A 21818-nucleotide genomic window follows, 5' to 3' on the forward strand; every position below is an offset into this window, starting at 1 on the left:
GCTACAACCCTAATCCACTATTCTCTCCTGTACTGTTGCAATTAGGCTCCTAATCCATCTTTTGGCTTCCATTCTTGCCTATTTTCCATAGAGCCAAAGTGCTATTTAAAACACTCACCAAGCAAGCACAGTGTCCTATGCCTTTAATCCCAGCTACTGGCCACTAGAGAGGTTGAAGCAAGAGAATCACTTGAGCTCAGGAGTTTTGAGACCAGCCTGGGCAACATAGGGCAAGATACTATCTCAAAAAAATAAATATTAAACATAAATCAGATGGTATCATTCCCCTGCTTAAAACTCCTCAGTGGCTTTTCATCATAGAATGATATCACACCACTTTATCCGCTCATATCACTCTCCCATTATGTCCTTTTTTCTCTTCCTGCTTCCTCACCGTACTCATGGTGCCTTGAGCCTTAGCACAATCAATTCTGATTGTCATCCCCAGTACTTAGCTGTCCTTGTCACTTGCTTCTTGTCATTTAGATCTCAACTCTAGTTGCTCTCTGCCTTCTATCAGCAGTGCTCTATCACACCATCTGGTTTTATTTTTTCCTAAGGCTTACCAAAAAAATAGTCTATATACTTTCTTATCCATAATAATAGGGCCTATTTCTTAGCACAGTGCCTGGAATATATTAGGTATGCAGGGGAAAACCTTGACTAAATCACTGAAGAATTATAAATCCACTTTTAATGAGGTATCAAGGCTTTAATTACATGAGCAAGTACAGTTACTTGTAAAATGTGAGGACTACTGGTTTTTCCTTTCGTTTAATACCTTATCCTTAATGAACATTAAGTACGTCTGTGCCAGAAATGACTGTAAATAAAACAATACAATCCCAAGTCCTTCCCCGCCCCAATCTCCTAAATAGTTCTCACATTTATTATTTTCTCCATCTCCTCTCCAATAGACCACCTTAGTGTATATTACCATGCTCTTCGGTCTTTTCCTTGTAGGTCCTAATCTTCCAATGTATCTATCCTCCTGAATGCAGTCAGTGAACTTTTCAGTTGCTACTCTATCGAGGCTTTCATTGTTTCCTCAAGAAAGACCAGAATCTGCGCTTGTCTCCACCTCCTTCTCGCCAGCCCTCACTCTCAACCAGGCCGCACTCCTCCTCCCTCTCGGGTTCCCGCCTGCCACCCAGCTGGGTGGCCCTAGCTTCGCGCTTCCAGTAACATTCTACAGAGCACCCATGTTGCCTACTTTTTCGGATTTTAGATTGTGCTTTCCTCGGGGAAGCCCTCCCTGATTAGGCCAAGCCCAGTTCCCTATCCTACAGCCCCACATTACCAAGGGCGTCCCTTTCAGAGTTCATATTTGTTTTATAAGTATATTCTCCCAAATATGATAACCTCAGCACGGTGCGTTGGCAACAGCCAGAGCTCAAAAGCTATTTGCGGAAGAAACACCAAAACTAACGGCCCAACCACTACTCGCCCCACCCCTACGGTTGCGGCGCCCCTGTTACGCATTAAGCAGGCGCCCCGGACAGGCGTCTTGGGCGCCTGCGCGAAGGGGCGCGCATGCGTGGAGGGGGGAGCCTGCTGACAGATTCTCGGAGGCATCGGTGGTGGTGGCGGCCCTGGACTGCGGGGAATGGGAATCCTAGGGCCCTGAGTGAGCACCGCCCCCGCCTCCCTGCCCCCGACATGGCTCAGGAGAAGATGGAACTGGACCTGGAACTGCCTCCGGGTACGGGCGGGAGCTCGGCGGAGGGCGGCGGCGGGGGCCTTAGGAGGTCTAACAGCGCCCCCCTGATCCACGGCCTCAGTGACACTTCTCCGGTGTTCCAGGCCGAGGCGCCTAGCGCCAGGCGGAACAGCACAACGTTCCCGAGCCGCCACGGCCTGCTGCTGCCGGCTTCCCCCGTCCGCATGCACAGCAGCCGCTTGCACCAGATCAAACAGGAGGAAGGCATGGACTTGATCAACCGAGAGACGGTCCACGAGCGAGAGGTGCAGACCGCAATGCAGATAAGCCACTCCTGGGAGGAAAGTTTCAGCCTGAGTGACAACGATGTGGAGAAATCCGCCTCCCCAAAGCGCATCGATTTCATTCCGGTGTCACCAGCACCTTCACCTACCCGGGGAATTGGAAAGCAGTGTTTTTCGCCATCCTTGCAAAGTTTTGTGAGTAGCAATGGATTGCCTCCAAGCCCTATTCCCAGCCCAACTACTCGATTTACTACCCGGAGAAGCCAGAGTCCCATCAACTGCATTAGACCAAGTGTTCTTGGACCACTGAAAAGAAAATGTGAAATGGAAACTGAGTATCAGCCAAAGAGATTTTTCCAGGGCATCACCAACATGCTTTCTTCTGACGTTGCACAGCTGTCAGATCCTGGTGTGTGTGTATCTTCAGATACCCTGGATGGAAACAGCAGCAGTGCCGGGTCTTCTTGTAACTCACCAGCGAAAGTCAGCACTACCACCGACTCTCCTGTGTCACCTGCCCAAGCGGCCTCTCCCTTTATTCCAGTAGATGAACTTTCATCTAAGTGATTCTCCCATTCTGAAACTTTCTTTCTTTTTTCTTTTCAATGGAGAGACAGAAAAATCAAGTTGGAGCAAGCACTGAACTTTGTTGATTAATCTGAGTCTATTTCCTATTTGACCCTTTTCCCTTTTTTTGAAATTTCCTGAAATGTTATTCTAGAGAACTTCTATGTCAGGTTCCTGCGGATGCCCTTGAATTCAGTGTAGTAATATTTTTAGACTTTTTCCCAATAAGTGTGTTGAAGCATACATTTTACGCTGCTAATATGTCTAAATACATATGTTATCCCTTGATTTTTTTAAATAATTGAGAGCTCTATTTATTTATGGGAATATTAAGTTCTGATGAAAATATAAATGTTGAATTAATCAGTATAGTAAACTGATGTTTTAAAATTCCATACTTTATGGCCACACTAATTTTTAATGTCATTTTTAATGATTGCTAATTTTCTTTTGATGAACAATAACTATTTACAGCTTTTTAAAAATGTTAGTTATAACATATCAATCCAGTGGTTGTCTGTTTTACCCAGGAATCCTTGGGTATTAATTTTCTGGGTGCAGAAGTGGATGGGAGGGGGAGATGATAAAGGAACAAATTATAAAAGTTTGCAACAAACCTTTTTAAATTAAATATGTAAAAATAACCATATTTAAGAAAAATGTTTTCTAGTGAAATTTTATTAGTAATTCTAGTTAATCATACAAATATAACTATGATATAGAAAGTGAACTTTTAAAAAAATATTTTTAACCAGAAAGTGCTTTCTTTTGGGTATAATCCTAAAGTGCAATGGGGCAGTGCCTTGCAGTCCTAGCTCACTATGTATAGGCTGAGGTAAGATTCTTTGTGCCACTTCAAACTTAAAAGTTTTTCAAATATAGATATGTGGGAAGCCCTGTTGAACTTCAGCAGAGCGCCCCCCCCCCAAGCAGATAATGCTTCTCAATGATTTATGTACTTTAAAATATCCAATCTTGCCTCAGTTCTGGACATTCTTGCCAATGAGGAGCCAGAGCAATTTTAGGCTGCTTTTCTGCTCTGCCCATCTGTCACCTTCCTGCCTCTCCCTTGTTCAGGAAGGAAGCAGCTATTCCTTTGCCAACAGGTTCTTTCTTTCCACTTCCCATGTAACAGGGCACTGTCATTTAGACATAGGTACAGTGTGACTCAGTTTCTAACAGTGAGCAACAATAGGACTTGTTTAACCTTTGTGGTAAAGCTTTAGCTGGATTTGGTTACCTTGGGGAGGTTGGTTAAATAAGGCTGGTCATTTGCAAGAGAAAATCAGTAGAATCACATAGGTAAATCATTGTTTAACTTAGATTTTGTTAAGGGTAGAATTGTAGAATGTTCTTTGTCTTTGACAACTAAGACAATAAGAGTAGCAAATCACTTTCATATTATACTTCCTTATGATACCTCATCTATTTTCCTTAACTAGATAGATGGGTGGGTGGAAGAAAGAAAGACAGGCAGATAAAACGAATGGAAAGGGTTAAAAAAATTAAAAGACTCCAAGATACCAAGACAAAAACCCTATCTTACTTGTTAAGGTTATTACCTATAAAGACTAACAGTTACATAGAATTTTTATTGCTATGAGAATAAATGTTACTAGGCAACTCTTGACAGTTGCCTCAGTGAAATCCTATCAAGGGTAAGGTTGTGACCATGTTTAAAATTTTCTGTTCTGGATAATAATCTTCCTGTGCTCCAGTCCTGACAGTGTTCCACAATTCAAACCTATATATTCAGTTTCCTGTTGATACCTGATCTGCTTCCAGAGGTACTTTAAAACCCTCAACATCTTTAAAACAAAGTTGTTGTTGTTGTTGTTGTTTATCTCTGTTCTTAATCTGTTCTTGTATAGTGCCTAAATTGATGTCATCACTGGAACCATCTTTGACTTTCTCTTTCTTAATCACCAAGTATTGTCAACTGCTTTTTAAATGAACCTCAGATCTCTCCCCTTCTCTATCTATGTTTTCCTTGATTTAACTTAAGTTCTTGTGTAAGTGATCTCTCTGCCTGTCTTCTCTCTTTGATCTTCACACTGACTCTAGGGCAATCTTTTGAAAATACAAACTTGAATTTTTCACTCTCTTGTTTGAAAATATGCCTTTTCATTTCCTACAGTTTAGGTAATGTTTTTTTTTTAGCCTGATCTACAAGGTCTTCATGATCTGGACATATTCTAAAATGGGTTCATTCCTCCCTAACCCCCTTCCCAGTACACATTCTTCCTTCCTATTCTGCGAACACTAGACTACTTGATATTCCTTAAATATTTTGTGTATTTTCTTGTGTTTTGTGCTTTTTGTTAGGTTGTTCCTTCTCCATAAAAGGGCATATCCTTTTTAGTCAGGATTTTTTTCTTTTTATTGCATGTAAATTTAAGAAAGCAGTGTAAACTTACTGATTATAAAATATTTAAACAATGTAGATATTTACACAGTAAAAAAAAAAAAAAAGCCTCCCTGTTACTGTAAAATTCATCATCTCGTTCCACAGGTAATTTTTGTTAACAAGTTGGTATATATTATACAAGATGGTTACTCTGCATTTCCATGTACATATGTATATACATGCAGGAAACCAACATTTCATTGACAGCTCTCTTTCTTTCTCCCCATATCTAATCACTTGCCAAGTCTTACTGATTTTATCCTCTAGAATCTATTCCTCATTTTCATCTCTGCTGCCACCCTGATCCAGGCTATCATCATTTCCTTCTTAAATATATGACTCCAACTCTGGTTGACTACCTATTCATTCTTTCGAACGCAACTGGAGCTTTTAAAATTGCAGATGTGATCCTTCCATCTCCCAACTTTTCCTTCTTAAAGCTTTTTATCGGTTTCTGTTGTTCTTATGAGTTTGCCAAAAGGTATTAATTATGACCTAGGAGGCCAGGAAGGATCTGACATTTGCCTCTTCCCTTGTTTACTGTGCTCCACCTTCAATGACTAGCTTTCTTCTACTTAAATACATTATGTTCTCCCCAATTTTAGGTCTTTGTTTACCAGATACTTTTCCCTGAAGGTATGGAAAAGTTTTATTTCTATAAATTTATCATTTTTTATAGATAAGTTTTAAATTAGCTAAGGCTCTAAGAGTTTATGTGGTCATTTACATTACCATAGTATTCTTCATAACTTCAATCATTACTCCTTATGTAGTTTATGTAAAAATTATCCTTCAAAAATATTTTAAGGTATTAGTATTGCTAATCTACAATAAACCTTGTACAAGAAGTCCTAAAGCAATTAACAACCTTCAGTTATAGTATAGTTTGTCATATATAATAAAATTCTATGCAATACTTTCCTTTATTATGTTTGTTAAAAACATAGTCTAAAGTGTAAAACATAGTGTAAAAAAATATGTATAAAATAATTAATGGTTGCCAAATCCAAGCCTACTGGGTGCCAGAACCTTCAAACATATTTGAAAGATTGATTGTAATCAAGAAAAACCTGCTTTCCAGCGATTCACATTTATTAATTCAGCCCACTACACACTTACAGCAAGAGACCATTCTTGATATATTTGGCAGTACACTGGGTGCAAAGGTCAAGACTTAGGAGGGCAATAAGACTGAGAACTTTTTTTAGCTCTGGGTATATTTTGAATCAGTAGAAAAAGTGTGAAGGTTCAAGAGTGGTTGGAGATAGGGAAATGGTTGCCAGACAACCAGCAGAGGAAGATGATGTAACCTACGATTCTTGGATAACATCAGAGAAAAGAAGAAATAGTTGGCCTTGGAAAGGAGGACAGAAGACTTTTTTATCTTCTGATACTTTCTTAAAAATCGGGAGGAAACATCAGTAAATATTGGATTGATTTGCTATTTCAGGAGTTCAGGAGTACAGAGAAGATTTGTGGAAAGTAGAAAGAATTTATGTCTGATTTGTTTTATTTTCCAATTTTTGAGGAATCTAAGATATTTGAGGGTGGAGACAGTGAATTTAGAAGCTTAGGTGAAATAAAGGTTTAATGTTGCTCTGAGAATTTGTAAATGACTTAAGGATGAGTAAAAGATTTATTCAGCCATTTTGGATGCCATGTTGCAGTTGGATAATAGGCACAAAGGAAGTGTGTTGAGTTGACTAGGTTTGGGAATTTGTTAAGTGGGTACTAGGTAAAGTCCAGTTCTGCTGAAAGTATAGTTTGAATGATTGGCAAAGGTGTTGAAGGTGGTCAGAGAAGTCAGCAAAGGCTGATGGCCTGGGCCTTTTTTTTTTTTTTTTTCCCAAGGTCTTACCTTATTTTAATTAGCCGTGCCAAATATGCAGAGACTCTGGTCTTATGTAGCAGTTTTTCCTATAATTTTTCATGGCTGATTTTGTTTAGCTAGAGAAGCATCTTTGAAAGCAATCCTTGAATTCCCCTCATCTGTGTCACGTTGTTCACAGTGACCTAGACAGAGTTCTTTGACATCCAAGTAAAAATGTTTCTTAAAAATTGAAATAATCTGCCAGACATGGTGGCACACATCTATAATCCCAGTGATTCAGGGGGCTGAGGCAGGAGGATCACAATTCAAGACCAGTAAGGGCAACTTAGAGAAACCCTGTCACAAAATAAGAATAGCTGGGAAGTAGCTCAGTGATAGAGCATCACTGGGTTCAATCTCTAGTACCACAAAAAATATTATATAAAAATTAATAAAGTAGATGCTTTGTGACAGGCACTATTCTGGGTGCTAAACAAATATATTAATGCATTTAATTTTTATCATTGTCATCTGAGGTAAGTACTGTTGTCCTCTTTTTATTTAAGGAGAAAATGGAGATGCAGAGCAGTTAAGTAGCTTGTCCAGGATTCTAGAACTGGGAGGTAAGCAGTGTATTGTGGTGGTTAAGGACAGACTGTGGAACCAGATGGCCATAGTGAGGATTAAATGGATCAGTATATGTAATGCCCTTAGAACAGTGCTCAGTGATTTCTGTCAGATGATCAACTATCATTGTGGTGGTGGTAATGACTGGCATTGTTATTAAGATTGTACTTGCTAAGAAATCTTTATCATTTGATGAAACACTTATTTTCATACTGAGTAGTATGCTCTCTGCCCTTCAGGGTAGACTATCCTTTTCTAATATATTTTTGATATTAGAAAGTCTCACTTACACTGAGTAGATTCCATCTTTAACTTCCACTCCTTCATTCATGTCCAGTTCATTGAAAAATGAAGTCTTATTCCTCATTTTTAAGGTGTCCTCCTTAAAAAATCAGAAATTCTGATTTTTCTCTGGTGTCTGCTTCTTGCTTCTAGATTTCAGAAATCTTGAGCAGTTCCTTCAGTTTACTCCCTCTGTGAAATAAGTCAGTCATTATTTTGGCAACCATGATTTTCAGAAGATTGTAATCCCTTCAAGACTGTATTTGCCTTCCTGGGTCAAATATGAGAGATGGTCTAATATCATGAGGTTTGCCAGTAATAAAAATTAATACTAATATGGGCCAAGACGTTCTTTTCAGTGACTTACTCATAAGTCCCTATTACTTCCTTAATTTTCCCTTTTGGAATTTAGTTGCTCTTTGTTTTCTCCTGATGATCAGAATTTTTTTTCTTATTTGAAATAAATCCGGATTTCCAGCTAACTAGCTGCTTGTTAATTTTGTTAGCATTGTTGCTTCTATTTTGAATCAAATGATATGTTTCTTTAAAATGATGCCTTTAGATATCATATTAGAGGAATGCCTTGGAAAGGAGGCAAAATTCTAGGTAAATTTTTTTACCTATTAATTTTTAATAGGTAAAAAAATTAAAATATATAAAAGGAAATCATACTTCACAGCTTTACATATTTTAAACTGATTTGTTACTTGTTATGATAAGGAATACTCAAACTACAAATCTTGGGAATTTTTTTTTGTTTTCTTTAAATATATATATATATATATATATATAAACTTCGTTACAATATGAGTGTGCATACACCCCCACACACATCTGTTTGTTATGTTTGGTTTATACACTATCAAATTGATTTAGGTTTTCTTAAATGTATCATTCCTAGGGAAACAAAGACAAGAACCAGTTTGATCCTTTCCTCATTCCTCCTGCCCACAAAACTATAAGTTAAAAGTATGTCATTTTTTTAAAGGAAAAAGTAACAAGATTCAAAGAATGATCCAAAACTTCTTATTACCTAAATACTAACAAGCTTGACTTCTTTTTTCTACAGGAAGTTCTCCCCAGAGATAGAGATTTAAAGTCAGGGAAACCAAGCAATCCTTAAACTTTCCCCTTCCTCCTCTCTTTTTAACTGTGCTTCATAGAAAATCAGTAAAAGGACTCAAAAAAGAAAACTTCCTTTGTAATACATTCTGGAATTGATACTAGACTTAAAGTTTCACACTGTCTTGCCCCTGTATTTAAGTTTTTGAAACTAACTATTGAAAGCCACAATGTGTTCCAAAAGGTTAGTATCATTTTTAGAAGTTGAATAAATATTTGCAAAACATTTCAAAAGTGACTCTTAGATTTATGTATAGCCTGTTAGACAAATAACACCAAGTATCTGTGTCTTATGCATATCAACATACGCGCACACACACACACTGACCTGCCTTATGAACCTTTTTTTGTGTACTTAGGATTATATTTAATTTTCTGTCCATTTTAGATTTTCTTCCATTTTCCCCTCCTCAGTTTCCTTACATGGATTGGTTGGATTTTATACTGAAATACAACATATACAGGTCACACACATATCCAGGTCTCTCTCTCTCTCTCTCTCTCTCTCTCTCTCTCTCTCTCTCTCTCACACACACACACACACACACACACACACACACACACAGACACTTTATATGAAGTATTTTTTTGTTTGTTTGTTTTTATTTTCATCAACTTTCCAAATTTCAAGCCCTATCCTAAAAGAGATAAAAGGTATATGGTACCTGTACCAGGATCTCTTTGTGCATGAATTTTTTTTCTCCTTTTTGAACTTCTGGAGAACATACTTTTGGAGATGAAAAAAAAATAACTCAACAAATTCTAAGGCAGCATTATTGAAACTAGAGAACAGAGAACCTATTGCTTTTTCTTACCTGTGAAAGTTCAGTGCTGAAGCAATGCTAGGGAACATTATGGTTCTTTTCCAGCTGCCTACAGTGGTCCCCCAAACCAAACTAACCTCTAAGGCTTGGCTTGCAAGGTAGTTGTGAAATAAGACAATTGAGAAAGACCTTTTGTGCCTTAGCAAAACTAAATGGTTGGTTGCGGTCACCATTCCTGTGATTGAGGCAATGCTTCCCCCTTGCTTTAAGGACAAAGAAAGATTCTACTGTTGAGATGCCAGGAGGATTTCTGGAAGTCTAAGGACAAGTAGCTATTCAGTGTTGGTATCTTCTGAAAAGAAAAATGTGAAAGAGTAAGGGGATGATGAATGGCCTGGGTGTTTCCTTTGGCGTGGTAAATATTCTCTTGGATTCACTGAGCACTCCTTCTTTAGGAGAGTGACACTGAGGATGGTTTTCCTGAATGTTTATTCTTTGTTCCATTTTATTTAGGATTTAGAGTTGAATCATGATAATTAATAATTTTTTTCATACCTCTTGCCTTTAATGTTCTCTTCTTTGAGTCCTCTGTGGGGGAGGTAAATAATAATGATAATAATAATGGTCAGATTACTTCGATAGGGAATTGCAGTTCTCAGAGATCTTCATCTTATCAATTTTACCATGTTCCTAACTCTGAATTAAAGTTTATATAGTTTATGGGCTGGGGTGGTGGCTCAGTGGTAGAGCATTTGCCTAGCATGTGTGAGGCATTGGGTTCGATTCTCAGTACCACATATAAATAAATGAATAAAATAAAGGTCCATTGATGTCTAAAAAAATTTTTTTTTAAATTTATATAGTTTTTCTCAAGGCCTTGCTACCAGATACTTCTAAAATACAAACTTGAGTATGCAATTTTAATTAATATCTCTGAACTTCAAAATTAAATCAAATTTTATGCAGTATGAGTGAAAGACCATCCTCTACCTCCACATATCCCATAAATTCCAGGACTCTAGCCACATCGAGCTGCCTGTGGTTCATATCCCTATATACTGTCTGTGCTTCCAAACAAGCTGCATCCTCTGCTCTTCCTCCCTCCTTCCACCATACCCCCCACCAACCCCTTTTCTTAACTAGCTCAAGGCACACAACTGTCCTGATGGCCCCTGCCTCTCTGGATGCTTTCTTTTATGATCCTGTAGTAACTAGGGCTTCATTCTGTAAAAACCGTTAACAGACTGAATTTTATGTTTCTTGGCTCTTTTCCCCATGCATAATAAGGACTAAGTCTTTTATTTCTGCCCTAATACTTGTCATAGCACATTAGAGTTACCCAGATTTGTATTGAGTAGATGAGTATTAATCCATCCATTAGGATGGATAAATGGATGAATGATGCACAGTGATTTTTTTTTTCAATATTTTTCAATATTTGTGGTGGTATTTTATTTCTTCTACTGACAGTGACAGTGCCATTTAGAAATTGATTCAACAAATGTTTATTAAGCATTTACTGTGGTACATAATGGGGTTTTTTTTTTAGTGTTTTTAAGAGAAAGGAATGTAGTAAGATTCTTAGTGAAACAAAGGAAAGGAATGTAGTAAGAGTCTTAGTGAAACAAGGCCAGTCACATGGCTGATCTCTTTAGAGTTTTCTGAGGCTAGAAATTCATTCATTAGGCAATTTCTATTTGGGCACCTATCATGTTCCTCCCACTGGCTAGTCTTGTATGATATGTTAGTGTATAAAACAAAGACTCTTTCCCTATAGAACAAAGAAAGATTCTTTCCCTGTAGCACACGTTTTGCTTATATTCAGACAGGGTAAAGGAAGGGGCAGTTTTGGGTGTTTGTGTTTTCTGTGGGTTTTTTTTTTTTTTTTTTGTGTGTGTGTGTGTGTGTGTGTATGTGTATGTGTGTGTGAGAGTGATTGGAACAGCAAGAAGGTCAGCGTGATAAAGCAGTTATTCAGGGAAAAAAATAGTTGAGAGGGGATTAACAAGGTGATCCAGGTAGGGATTGTGGCAGCAGGGATGGCATAGGATCTTGTGAGTCACTGACAGGCATTGCCTTTGATTATCTGTGAGACAGAGAGCCAATGCAGGGATTAAGCATAGGAGTAAAATGATCTATAGGTTTTAAAAGGAGCACTTATTGAGCTGAGAATATACTCTGAGGTTCAGGTACAAGGGGACCAATTAGAAGGCTCTCTAGAAACCCAGGTTTGGATAAGGGTATAACCACCTAGGAGGGAGAAGTGGTTAAATTCTAGGTATATTTTGAAAGTAGAACCAGCTGATTTTGTGGGCAGAGTTGAAGTGGACAATTACAAGAGAGAAGTAAAGGATAATTCCAAGGTTTTACACATGAGCACTGGAAAATCTATAATATGGAATATCCACTGAAATATGGAAATCTGTGGGTGGAATAGGATTTGGGAGCAGACAGGCTGGGGTTTGGGAAAAGGGGCATTAAAAGCCAAATTTTGGATCTGTTTATTAAGAAATATTTATTAGGCATTTAAGAGGAGATTTCAGGTAGGGAGTTCGAGACCTGAACCTGAAGTTACGGAAAGAAGATTGCACTGGAAATACACAATTGGGAGTCATCTGCTGTAGATGCACTTAGAGTCAAGAGAGTAGTTGAGATCACTAAAAGGTTAGTGTCGGTGGAGAAAATAATAAAATCTGTACTTTGGGACACACTGTGACATTAAAAGGTCAGGAAAAAGAGACTGAGAAGGAGTAACCAGGGAAGTAGAAAACCAAGAAAGTATGGCCCTGGGAGCCATGGGAGGAAAACACAAGAGAATGTAAGGTGGCCAAGTGAATCAGTTGTACCTGTTCTGACAAGTGAGGACTGATCATAGAGCATGAGACTTAGTACATGGAAGTTACAGGTCACCTTCACGAGAGTCAAGTCAGTGGAGTGCTGGGAGCGGCGGCTGGATGAGTGGGGTTCAGGGAGGATAGAATGGACAGAATCAGAGACAGCCAGATGGCTGAAGAAAGACATGGGGACCTCCTAAATCCTTGAGGATAATAAGCAATTAAAGCCAAAGGTCATCTCTCTCCTTCTTTTATTGATAAATTGTTACTTAGTGTTTCACAATAAATATTCCTTTGCACATATGTGATTATATTTGGGGGGGAAAGCAAAGACGAATAACAATCTTCTTTCTTCCCCCACCCCATTGGCATTTTGTGAGGGGGAAAAAAAATCTGTGTTGTTACTCTAAACATGAGTAAAACTCTTCAAGCTAAAAACCTGCTGATTCCCTTCCTTCATGGATTTGTCTGGTTCATTTTATTCCCTTGTCACCCATTTTTCTTGATGACTTTTTTCCACTTATAAATTGAAACTCAGTTCCATACTGTGACACAATTATTTCTGTAAGTTTGCCCCAGTTTCTTAACCCAGAGACATTTTCTTCTACAGTGAATGCCATGATTTTTTTTTAAGTAGTTCATCATCCTCTTAGGTTTTATTTAAGGGCAGATTTTCCCCTTTTCCAAATTATTATTGAACAGCAGGAGAAGAGAGGACCAGTAATGATAGGAAAGAAAGCATGTTTTCCTCACTTTGAATTGCTAAGATTTGATTTTGATCATAAAATATTGTCGGGTTCATTATTGAGGGTTGAGCAGTCTGATCTTTATAGAAAGGACTCAGGAGACATCCAAGCCATATTTGTACCCAGGAGGAAAGAAGACCTTCTCCCTGGATTACGTGTTTCTCCTGATGTTGTATTTCTGTATTTCAAGACTCCAATCAAGTCCTGCCCCCTCCATGAAGCATCCTCTGATTCTTCTGGCTCTAGGTAGTATTGGTTTTCCTCTGATCACTGTACTACCTATTGCCTAACTGTTTTTGTTGTTGTTGCTGCTGCTGCTGCTACTAGTATGTCTATCTGTGCAATGGTTAAAAGAGCTTGACATCTGCAGACTAGTAGAACTGCATTCCAGATCTGGCCCTTTCCCACTTCCCAACTTTGTGATTTGATGCAAATTAACCAATCTTTTTTGCCTCTGTATTTTTAAAAATTTTTATTTGCTCTTTAGTTATACATGACAGTAGAGTGTATTTTGACATATTGTACTACAACTTCCCATTCTTTTGGTTGTACATGATGTGGAGCTACACTGGTCATGTATTCATATATGAACATAGGAAAGTGATGTCTGATTCATTCTACCATCTTTCTTATTCTCATCCCTCTCCGTTCCCTTCATTCTCCTTCATCTAATACATTGAACTTCTATTCTTACCTGCCTTTTTGTGTGTTAACATCCATATGTCATAAAGAACATTCAGCCTTTGCTTTTGGGGGATTAGCTTATTTCATTTAGATTCTCCAGTTCGTCCATTTATGGGCAAATGACATGAGTTCTTCCTATGGCTAAGTAATATTTCACTGGATATATATTCCACACTTTATGTATTCATTCATCTGTTGAAGGGCACCCAGGTTGGTTCCATAGCTTAGCTATTGTGAATTGATCTGGTATAAACATTGATGTGTGTGCCTCTGTATTCTAACTTCTTAAATGGGAATAATTTCTAGCTCAAAAAGTAGTGAGGATTTGAAGAAAGGATGCATATAAAATTATTTACTCAAAAAACCAACAACTTGGCTAAATATGAACCTGGAAAATATATATAATATGTGAAATAATTCCCTATATTTAGCTTTTTTCTGAAGGAAAAGGACCATGGTTTATTCTACCTTTCCTAATACCAATTCTTAACGTATAGAAAGACCTGAGTGCATATTTATTAATTAATGATGATAGATAGTGCTTGGGGTATGTATGGAATGTTTGCAAAAGTTCACTGACTGCATTCAGGACTGCAATATGTACATCTTAATTAACATGCTATATCTTTCAGGCTAAACTCCTGTAGTGCATTGTCCAGGGAAGTGATATCACAACTTTGATGGCACATGATTCTTTTTAATTTTCCTAACACTCATGAAAATTTCCAGGTTTTCTTCATCTCATTCATGCTTTCATAGCCCAGAGTTCAGAAATATGCTTTAATTTTAACCCAGTTTACCAAATTTTGTGTAATTAGGAGAGGAACTTAAATGACATTTAATTTTAAGCAAGCTTTCAAAAAGCCTTGTATTTTAATAGTGTGTAAAAAAGAATTAGAGGGGAGAAAACCAAATAGTCTAAATGAAATTACTTCTTTTTTCTGAATATTTTTTAGTTGTAGTTGGACATAATACCTTTATTTTATTTATTTATTTTTATGTGGTGCTGAGGATCAAACCCAGTGCCTCGCACATCTAGGTGAGTGCTCCATCCTGAGCCACAATCCCAGCCCCCAAATAATACTTCTTAATAATAAAGGTTCATTTTAGAAAATTCTTATGAGCAAATGATTATACTTCACTGAGACAACACTGCCTATGTTCTCTTGTATATTGTTTCAGGGTTTTTGTGATTAAATATGCATATGATTTTCACACAAAAATAGCATCCTACTGTATATTGGCTCCATAAGCTGATTTTTTCCCCCAAGTAATACACAGTGAATGCTTTCTTCTGCATTAATTTAATAGTTGCATGAAATTTTGTTCTATGAATGGACCATGGTATGCTTCATCAGCTTTTACTCTTTAGGAAGTTTTCCATTATTTTTCTCAGAAATAATGCTCTGATGTAGATCTGAACAAACTTGTAAAATTTGGAGACTATAAATATTACTTGTACTTGGCAATATAAAATATTTGGCTTAGAATTCAATTCTGTTCCTTCTTAAAATATCCCTTTTCAAGTCAGTTTTTAATGATTTATTTGACAGTCATGTTTAGAGTTCTTGTGTGACTGAAAACAAAAGTGTTATCCTTTAAAAATAATCTGTATTTCAGATTTATTTATTTATTTTTTTTTTGTGAATCTCAGAGAACCTTTTTCTCAGTCAATTCAAACTGGAGTTTTGATAATGTCATTAGGAAAATGTTTCTCTGAGGTCTTTATCTCTTGTACCTGCAATTCAGTGACATTATCAGGGAATAGGTTATCCTAACTCTTGTGCCATGCAATGGAGAATGGCTGAAACATGGTGGTGAGGGATGAGAAGGAAGAAACCAGGGTTAGAAATCTGTCCCACAGACTTAAGGTCACCACTGTTTACATCTTTCATATATATAACAATTTGAAATCCTATGTTTTTCTAGATTACTTATCAAATATTACCTCTAGCTGCCCATTGAGACATCTCACAAAAATTAGTAGACACTAAAACTAGCAATTTCTGTCTCTGAAAATTGAAAAATGACACAAAAATCCTGTATGACATCGTGTGTTTTGGAGTTATAAAATACACTCTCCATATTTAAAGGCCTTAGGAGAAGGAATAATCAGGGTGACTTCGTTATTCACTTTTATAGTAAATGTTTAGTGAATTTGCATGGTGTATCTGGTGCTGTGCTGGGGGCTGGAGTTATCATGAGGAGTGAGCAAGTCTTTCATTTACTCTTTCTGTGTGAGGCTCGTGCATATTTTATTTTAAAAAAATACTCTGCAATGCTTTTTAGTACTTTATTGCAATGTATGATTGACTAGATATATTTCCGGTATGCCATAGGAACTGAAAGGTGTTTACAGAGGAAGTTTTTAAGTAAATGGATATTTTTCAGGCAAATTAAAAAAAATACAAATAGGATAAGGATTTCATGTAACATGGGCAAAAAACAGAGAATATTCTAGGAATTTCCAGCAAACTAGAACTGCAACATTCATTTAAAACAGTAATGATTTCTTAGGTCAATTTTTGTGGGGTTCCCCCCCCTAATTTAGTGGTTTTTTTATTCTTTCTATATTTCTGGTTTTTAAAAGAAAGTTTGATTGTTTATTCTTCGTTAGGAAATTATTAAACCATTTGATCCTGAACAATTAGATGAAATGGATTTGGCTTAATAAAATGTTCTTGTAACTACTTCCTATCTCTATTACATACCTTTTTTTCTTTCTTGGATTTAATTGCTTAGGAATTGTGACTGCAGATTTCACAAAGAGATTGAAAGATAGAATAGACAATGGATATGTAGTTCAAATTATCTGCTAAATTTTTGTGCTCTTAGTAATAGTCCAAAATATGATAAAGATCACTGTGCACATCTGTTGGTCTTTGCATTGGGAAAGCCTGGGGCTATATATTCTGAGATTTCAAACAAAGAAGATTTATAGTGGAAAGGAAACAGAGTGTTAGACTAAATAGATATGTTGGAAGAGAGCCATAATGATTGTATTTAAATATTTTCCACATTAAATAAGGCATGTCACACTGTTTTATTATTGCCATGATTTCTAAAATAAATGTATCAGCACCAATGATAATTTTATTTTTAATTCCCTGTTGAGTTTCACATAATAGCCAATATGAACTCTTAAAAGGCCCAGATTGAATGAAACTTCCTTAAAGCATAATGTTCATTTATCAAATTTGAGCTTGTTTTATGAGGAAAGAGTTTTTTTGGTTTGGTTTTGTGTTGTTCTCTTTCAGTCTAGGAAGCCTACTTAACAAACTTCTTAAGAGTGTTAGTTGTTGTGAATTTCTAATGTGGTTATAAAATTGTCCACTTGGTAAATATTTCCTTAGCATTTACTATACAAGCCAGACATTGAGCTTAATTGACAACTTTATCTCTAGTTCCTAATAGATATATTAAACTCCTGACTTTATGGAGTTTATGTCACAACAAGAAGAAATAGCAACAAAGGAATGTAATGCAATTGCTGCCAATTACAATGAATGTTAGGAAGGAAATAAACAAGGGGCTAAGAACTCAAGCCATCAAGAAGCCTGCTTTGGGTAGAGTGCATTACAGGCAAGATGCAGCAAGTAGTATGTACAAAGAAGTTGACCAAGAAAGAGCTCGATTGTGTTTGAACAATCGAAATCAGATGAGTGGGGCAGAAGTACAGTAAAAGAGCATCAGATGAGGTTGTAGAGCAAGGTAAGCTGCAGACCGTACAAGGTCCTGCAGGCCCAGGTAAGAAATTTGCATTTTGCTATGAATGCAGTGTGTGTCACACAAGCAACTAACCTGAACCAATTCACTTTTTAAGATCATTCTGGCCATGTGGAGAATGGAAGCAGGGAGATGAACCAGAGGCTGTGTATTAGTCTAGCAGTACACAGTATTACCTGGGCTAAGGGTAGCAATAAAGATGGAGAAAAGATAGTTTTGAGAAGTCAGCAGGGGTTGGGGGAAGATATGCTAAAAAGGAGGGGGGGGGAGAGAGAGAGAGAGAGAGAGAGAAAGTAAGTAAGTCTAGAGTGTTTCCTGACTTGAATGAAAGTGGGAATGAAGTGATATTTAATGAGACGGGAAAGTCAGAGGGGCAGGAATATAAAGATGTTTGATTTTTTTTTTTTTAAAGACCTATTATGGCTAATGTGCCTGTGTGGATTCCAAAGGTAAGAGCCAGCTGGACATATATATCCAAAGCTAAGGAAACATCTAGGATCTAGCTAAAATTACATGTGAGATAGCCATACCTCCCATCATTATGCTGACTTTGATTGCAAAAGCATTTGAAGTATAAGTGATAATTTTGCCACTCTACAGTAGTGCATGTCTCTGTTCATCAGTGACTTAATTTGGAACACACACCAATTGTGCAAATGAAGTCCTCCTTGATGACTTTTTTATTATTTCAAATGCCTTAGCACAGCACCCAAGGCCTTCCCTGCAGAACCTTTCAGATTTACGCCAAGTCCCTCCCCAAAATGTACCTCTTTATTTCTACCATGACAAATGGAAATTTCCATAAAGCACCATGTTTTTTGATGCTCCTGTGCTCTGGAAACATTTTTTGCAGCTGTTTCTACCTTGCTTTCTGCAAGTCATCCTTTAACATACAACTCTGCTATATATCACCTCCTCCAAGGAAGCTTTCCAGAGTCCAGTCTTTGTTCTCTGTGCTTCCTTAAGTAACCCACATCCACCATATTTGAGTACTAATTACACTACTTTGCCCTTTGGCAGTACTATCCTTAATACCAGGCAAAAGGGGTCTGTGCCCTATATGATCTAATCTGGGCCTTAGGCCTTGTATGTAAAGAATTCCACTGTAGCCCCTTGCACTCCCTTCTAGGATACTCTATGTAACCAAGCTGCCCAAATTTCAGAATTTCCTCCTCAAACAATGCTGAGCTTGCTTCAAGGGGCTAGAATTTCTTGCCCAAGTCATTCCTCCTGAGGGTCAATGATGCCCAGTGTATGCAACCTGAAGCATGAAGAGTGGTGAGTGATGTCTGTAGGGGTGCAGTCAGAGCTCAACCTATGCACAGAAGGTCCTTTGAAACAAGGAACATGACTGCAGGTAGGAAGAGAAGGTGGAATGTAAGAAATAAGGGACTAGTCTATTTTGGCCTGGAACACTGAGGAGTTCACAAAGAATGGCCTTTGCATGTCTAAATACTAGCCATTAACTATCAAAAGGAAATTAAGAAGAAAATCTCATTTATAATAATGTCAAAAAGAATAAAATGCTTAGGAATAAACTGAGCCAGGTACAACCCTTAATTTTTGTACTAAAAAGTACAAAACACTGCTGGGAAAGATTAAAGAGGACAAATAAATGGAAAGGCATCCCATGTTCATAGATTAAAATACAATATTATTCAAATGTCCATATTACCTAAAGTGGTCTACAAATGCAATATAATCCCTATCACAATTTCAATGCCATTTTTATAGAAATAATAAAATCTATATATAACTATAAAGGACCTCATATAGCTAAAGCAATCTTGATAAAGAAGAACAACCCTTGGAGGCATCACGCTTCCTGATTTCAAAATATATTACAAAGCTACAATAATCAAAACAGTATTGCACTGGCCTAAAAATAGACATGCAGACCAATGAAATAGAATAAATGAACACATGCATATGTGGTCAACTGATCTTTAAAAAGAATGCCAAATAACATCAGAAAAAAATGGATATCTGCATGCAAAAGAATGAGACTGGCTTCTCGTCTTACACTACACACACATACACACACAGAAAAAAAAAAAAAAAAAAAAAAAAACCTCAAAGTGGATTAAACACTGAACATACTTAACACTGTAAAACTCCAAGAAGAAAACAGACAAAAAGCTTCATGATGTAGGTCTTGGCAATGATTTCTTGGATATGACGCCAAAAACACAGGTAATGAAAGCAAAACAAACAAAGAAATAAATAGAACAACATCAAACTAAAAAGCTTTTTGCACAAGCCAGGCATGGTGAAGCATGACTGTAATTCCAACTACTCAGGAGGCTGAGACAGGAGGCTTGTAAGTTCCAGGCCAGTCTGGGCAACTTAGCAAGGCTCTGTCTAAAAGTAAAATAAAAAGGGCTAGGAGTGTAGCTCAATGGTAGAGCACTTGCCTGTCATGCCTGAGGTTCTGAGTTACCCTGGTACTGCAGAAAACAAAACAAAAATAAATAAAGAGCTTCTGCATGGCAGAGGAAATGCTCAGCAGAATGAATAGGAGAAGGGAATGGGAGAAAATATTTGCCAACCATGTATCTAGTAATGGATTAATATCCAAAGTATATAACATGATTTTTACAATAGGCAAAAGACTAAAATAGATATTTCTCCAAAGAAGACTTACAAAAGCCTGCCTTTTTCAAGTTATTTCACTTGAGGAACTGAAAATAATGATACTAATGGGGACAGAGATACTTATGAGCAGCAAGTGCCCAGTTTAGGCTAATGAGTAAGGAGGAGCCTTCATCTGTTCTCTTGCCTGGGCAAATGTTAGGGCAGAGCCTTGCCTTAGACTGCTAGTTCTTGAGGTTTGTACCTTGCCTTTCCCCCAGCATCTAACACAAGCACGGATGTTTGTTAAGTGAAAGAATAATACAGGTAGGGATGTAGCTCAGTGGTAGAGTATGCACTTTGCATGGGCAGGTCCCTGAGTTCAGTCCCCAGCATCACAACACACACACACACACACACACACACACACACACACACTATTCTGGTATTCCATGGTTTTTATAATGTAGGAATGAATGAGGAGTAGCTAGAACTTCCTTGGTTTCTATGGACCCCATCACTCCCTCTTACTTACTGACATCATGCAGGCTTAAAGACCAATGCCCTTGCTCAATATGTGGATGGGGTTTGTGTCAAGATGATGCAGGGCTGCCATGTTTGGTTCCTCACTTGTACAGTGCATAAAGTTGCCCCACTGAGGGTCACATGGAGCCTGATTTCCAGCCTATACTCAGCTACTAAACTCTACAGCTACTGGTAAAAACAAGGCTTTTGTTTCAGGATTAAATCTTTACTGGAGATTTTTCCTCCTCATTTTTCTACAGGGGAATGTGTTTTTGATAAATCAGAGGGGGTGCTTTTTGTCATCCAAAGATATCCTAGGTCATGTGTGAATGGGATATTTGGGTACTCTCCCCATCACTGTTCCAAATTCTCCATGATGCTTAAGTTCTTGAGGAGCTTAAGCTGTAAGCATTCCTGGTGTCAGAATATTTTGAGCATTTATCTCCCCATCCTTTGCAACTTCTTCCAACTTGTACAAAAATCCCAGATCGGAAAGTCTTGATCAAGTCCCAGGTCTGCGTTCCCTGTCCCCATGCACCTGGGCCTCTCTTGAGTCAGCACCTGCTTCTGCCACTCAGTAGATTGGCCCAGAGGTTTTTCAAGCCATTACTCTGTGTCTAGACCCCTCTGCCTGCCCGCTGACAAAATGACACTGTATGGGGTGGTAAGGTGCTTTGCTTGGTCCCAAAGGTAACCCTGGCCACTGTGATGCAAAAATCCAAGAGTAGAGCTCTCTACAGAGGAACAGGTCTGGGCATGAAAGAACTTAGAATTCCAGGAGGACTTAGCTGTATTAACACTAGGGAGAGGGCACATATTTTTTCCCTGTTGTGATTACCATTGCTAATCAGCACAACAATGCTAGATCCTTCCTGGATTTCTTTTGGTTGGACTGAATTTAAGAATTATGAGTTTATCCCATTCCTTGAATCTAAGAAAAGAGGGTATGTGTTGTACTGGGGCTTAAGCATACTGGTGAACATTGGGGCAGCCAGCCAGATGAAGGAGATTTGACATATATTCCAAAAAATGAAAATTCAGGAAATTTTTTCCTACTTTCAGACCAAAGGAATTGACATAGTTTAATAAGATTACAAAGTTACTACTGTGAATTGAGTATGCAATTATATTTGGCCAGGATGAACTGAGTCTCATCCAAGAGATAAGTAAAAAATCCAGAATTAGTTTTTCAATGAGGGTTAGTGTTGC

The 21818-nt window shown here is 37.7% G+C and overlaps 2 protein-coding genes across 5 annotated transcripts in view; both read left to right on the forward strand.

Annotated features, from left to right (window-relative positions):
- The window catches only part of Pip5k1b (phosphatidylinositol-4-phosphate 5-kinase type 1 beta), a 293002-nt gene that overhangs the window by 72690 nt on the left and 198494 nt on the right, over positions 1–21818 (forward strand). The window lies entirely within an intron of this gene.
- Pabir1 (PP2A Aalpha (PPP2R1A) and B55A (PPP2R2A) interacting phosphatase regulator 1) lies at positions 1507–8119 on the forward strand. Its single transcript, XM_048806869.1, has one exon. It carries the CDS (start codon positions 1534–1536, stop codon positions 2509–2511), a length of 978 nt encoding a protein of 325 aa, XP_048662826.1. The 5' UTR covers positions 1507–1533; the 3' UTR covers positions 2512–8119.

This window comes from Marmota marmota, unplaced genomic scaffold (genome assembly GCF_001458135.2).
Source record: "Marmota marmota marmota unplaced genomic scaffold, marMar, whole genome shotgun sequence".
NCBI classification, from domain to species: domain Eukaryota; kingdom Metazoa; phylum Chordata; class Mammalia; order Rodentia; family Sciuridae; genus Marmota; species Marmota marmota.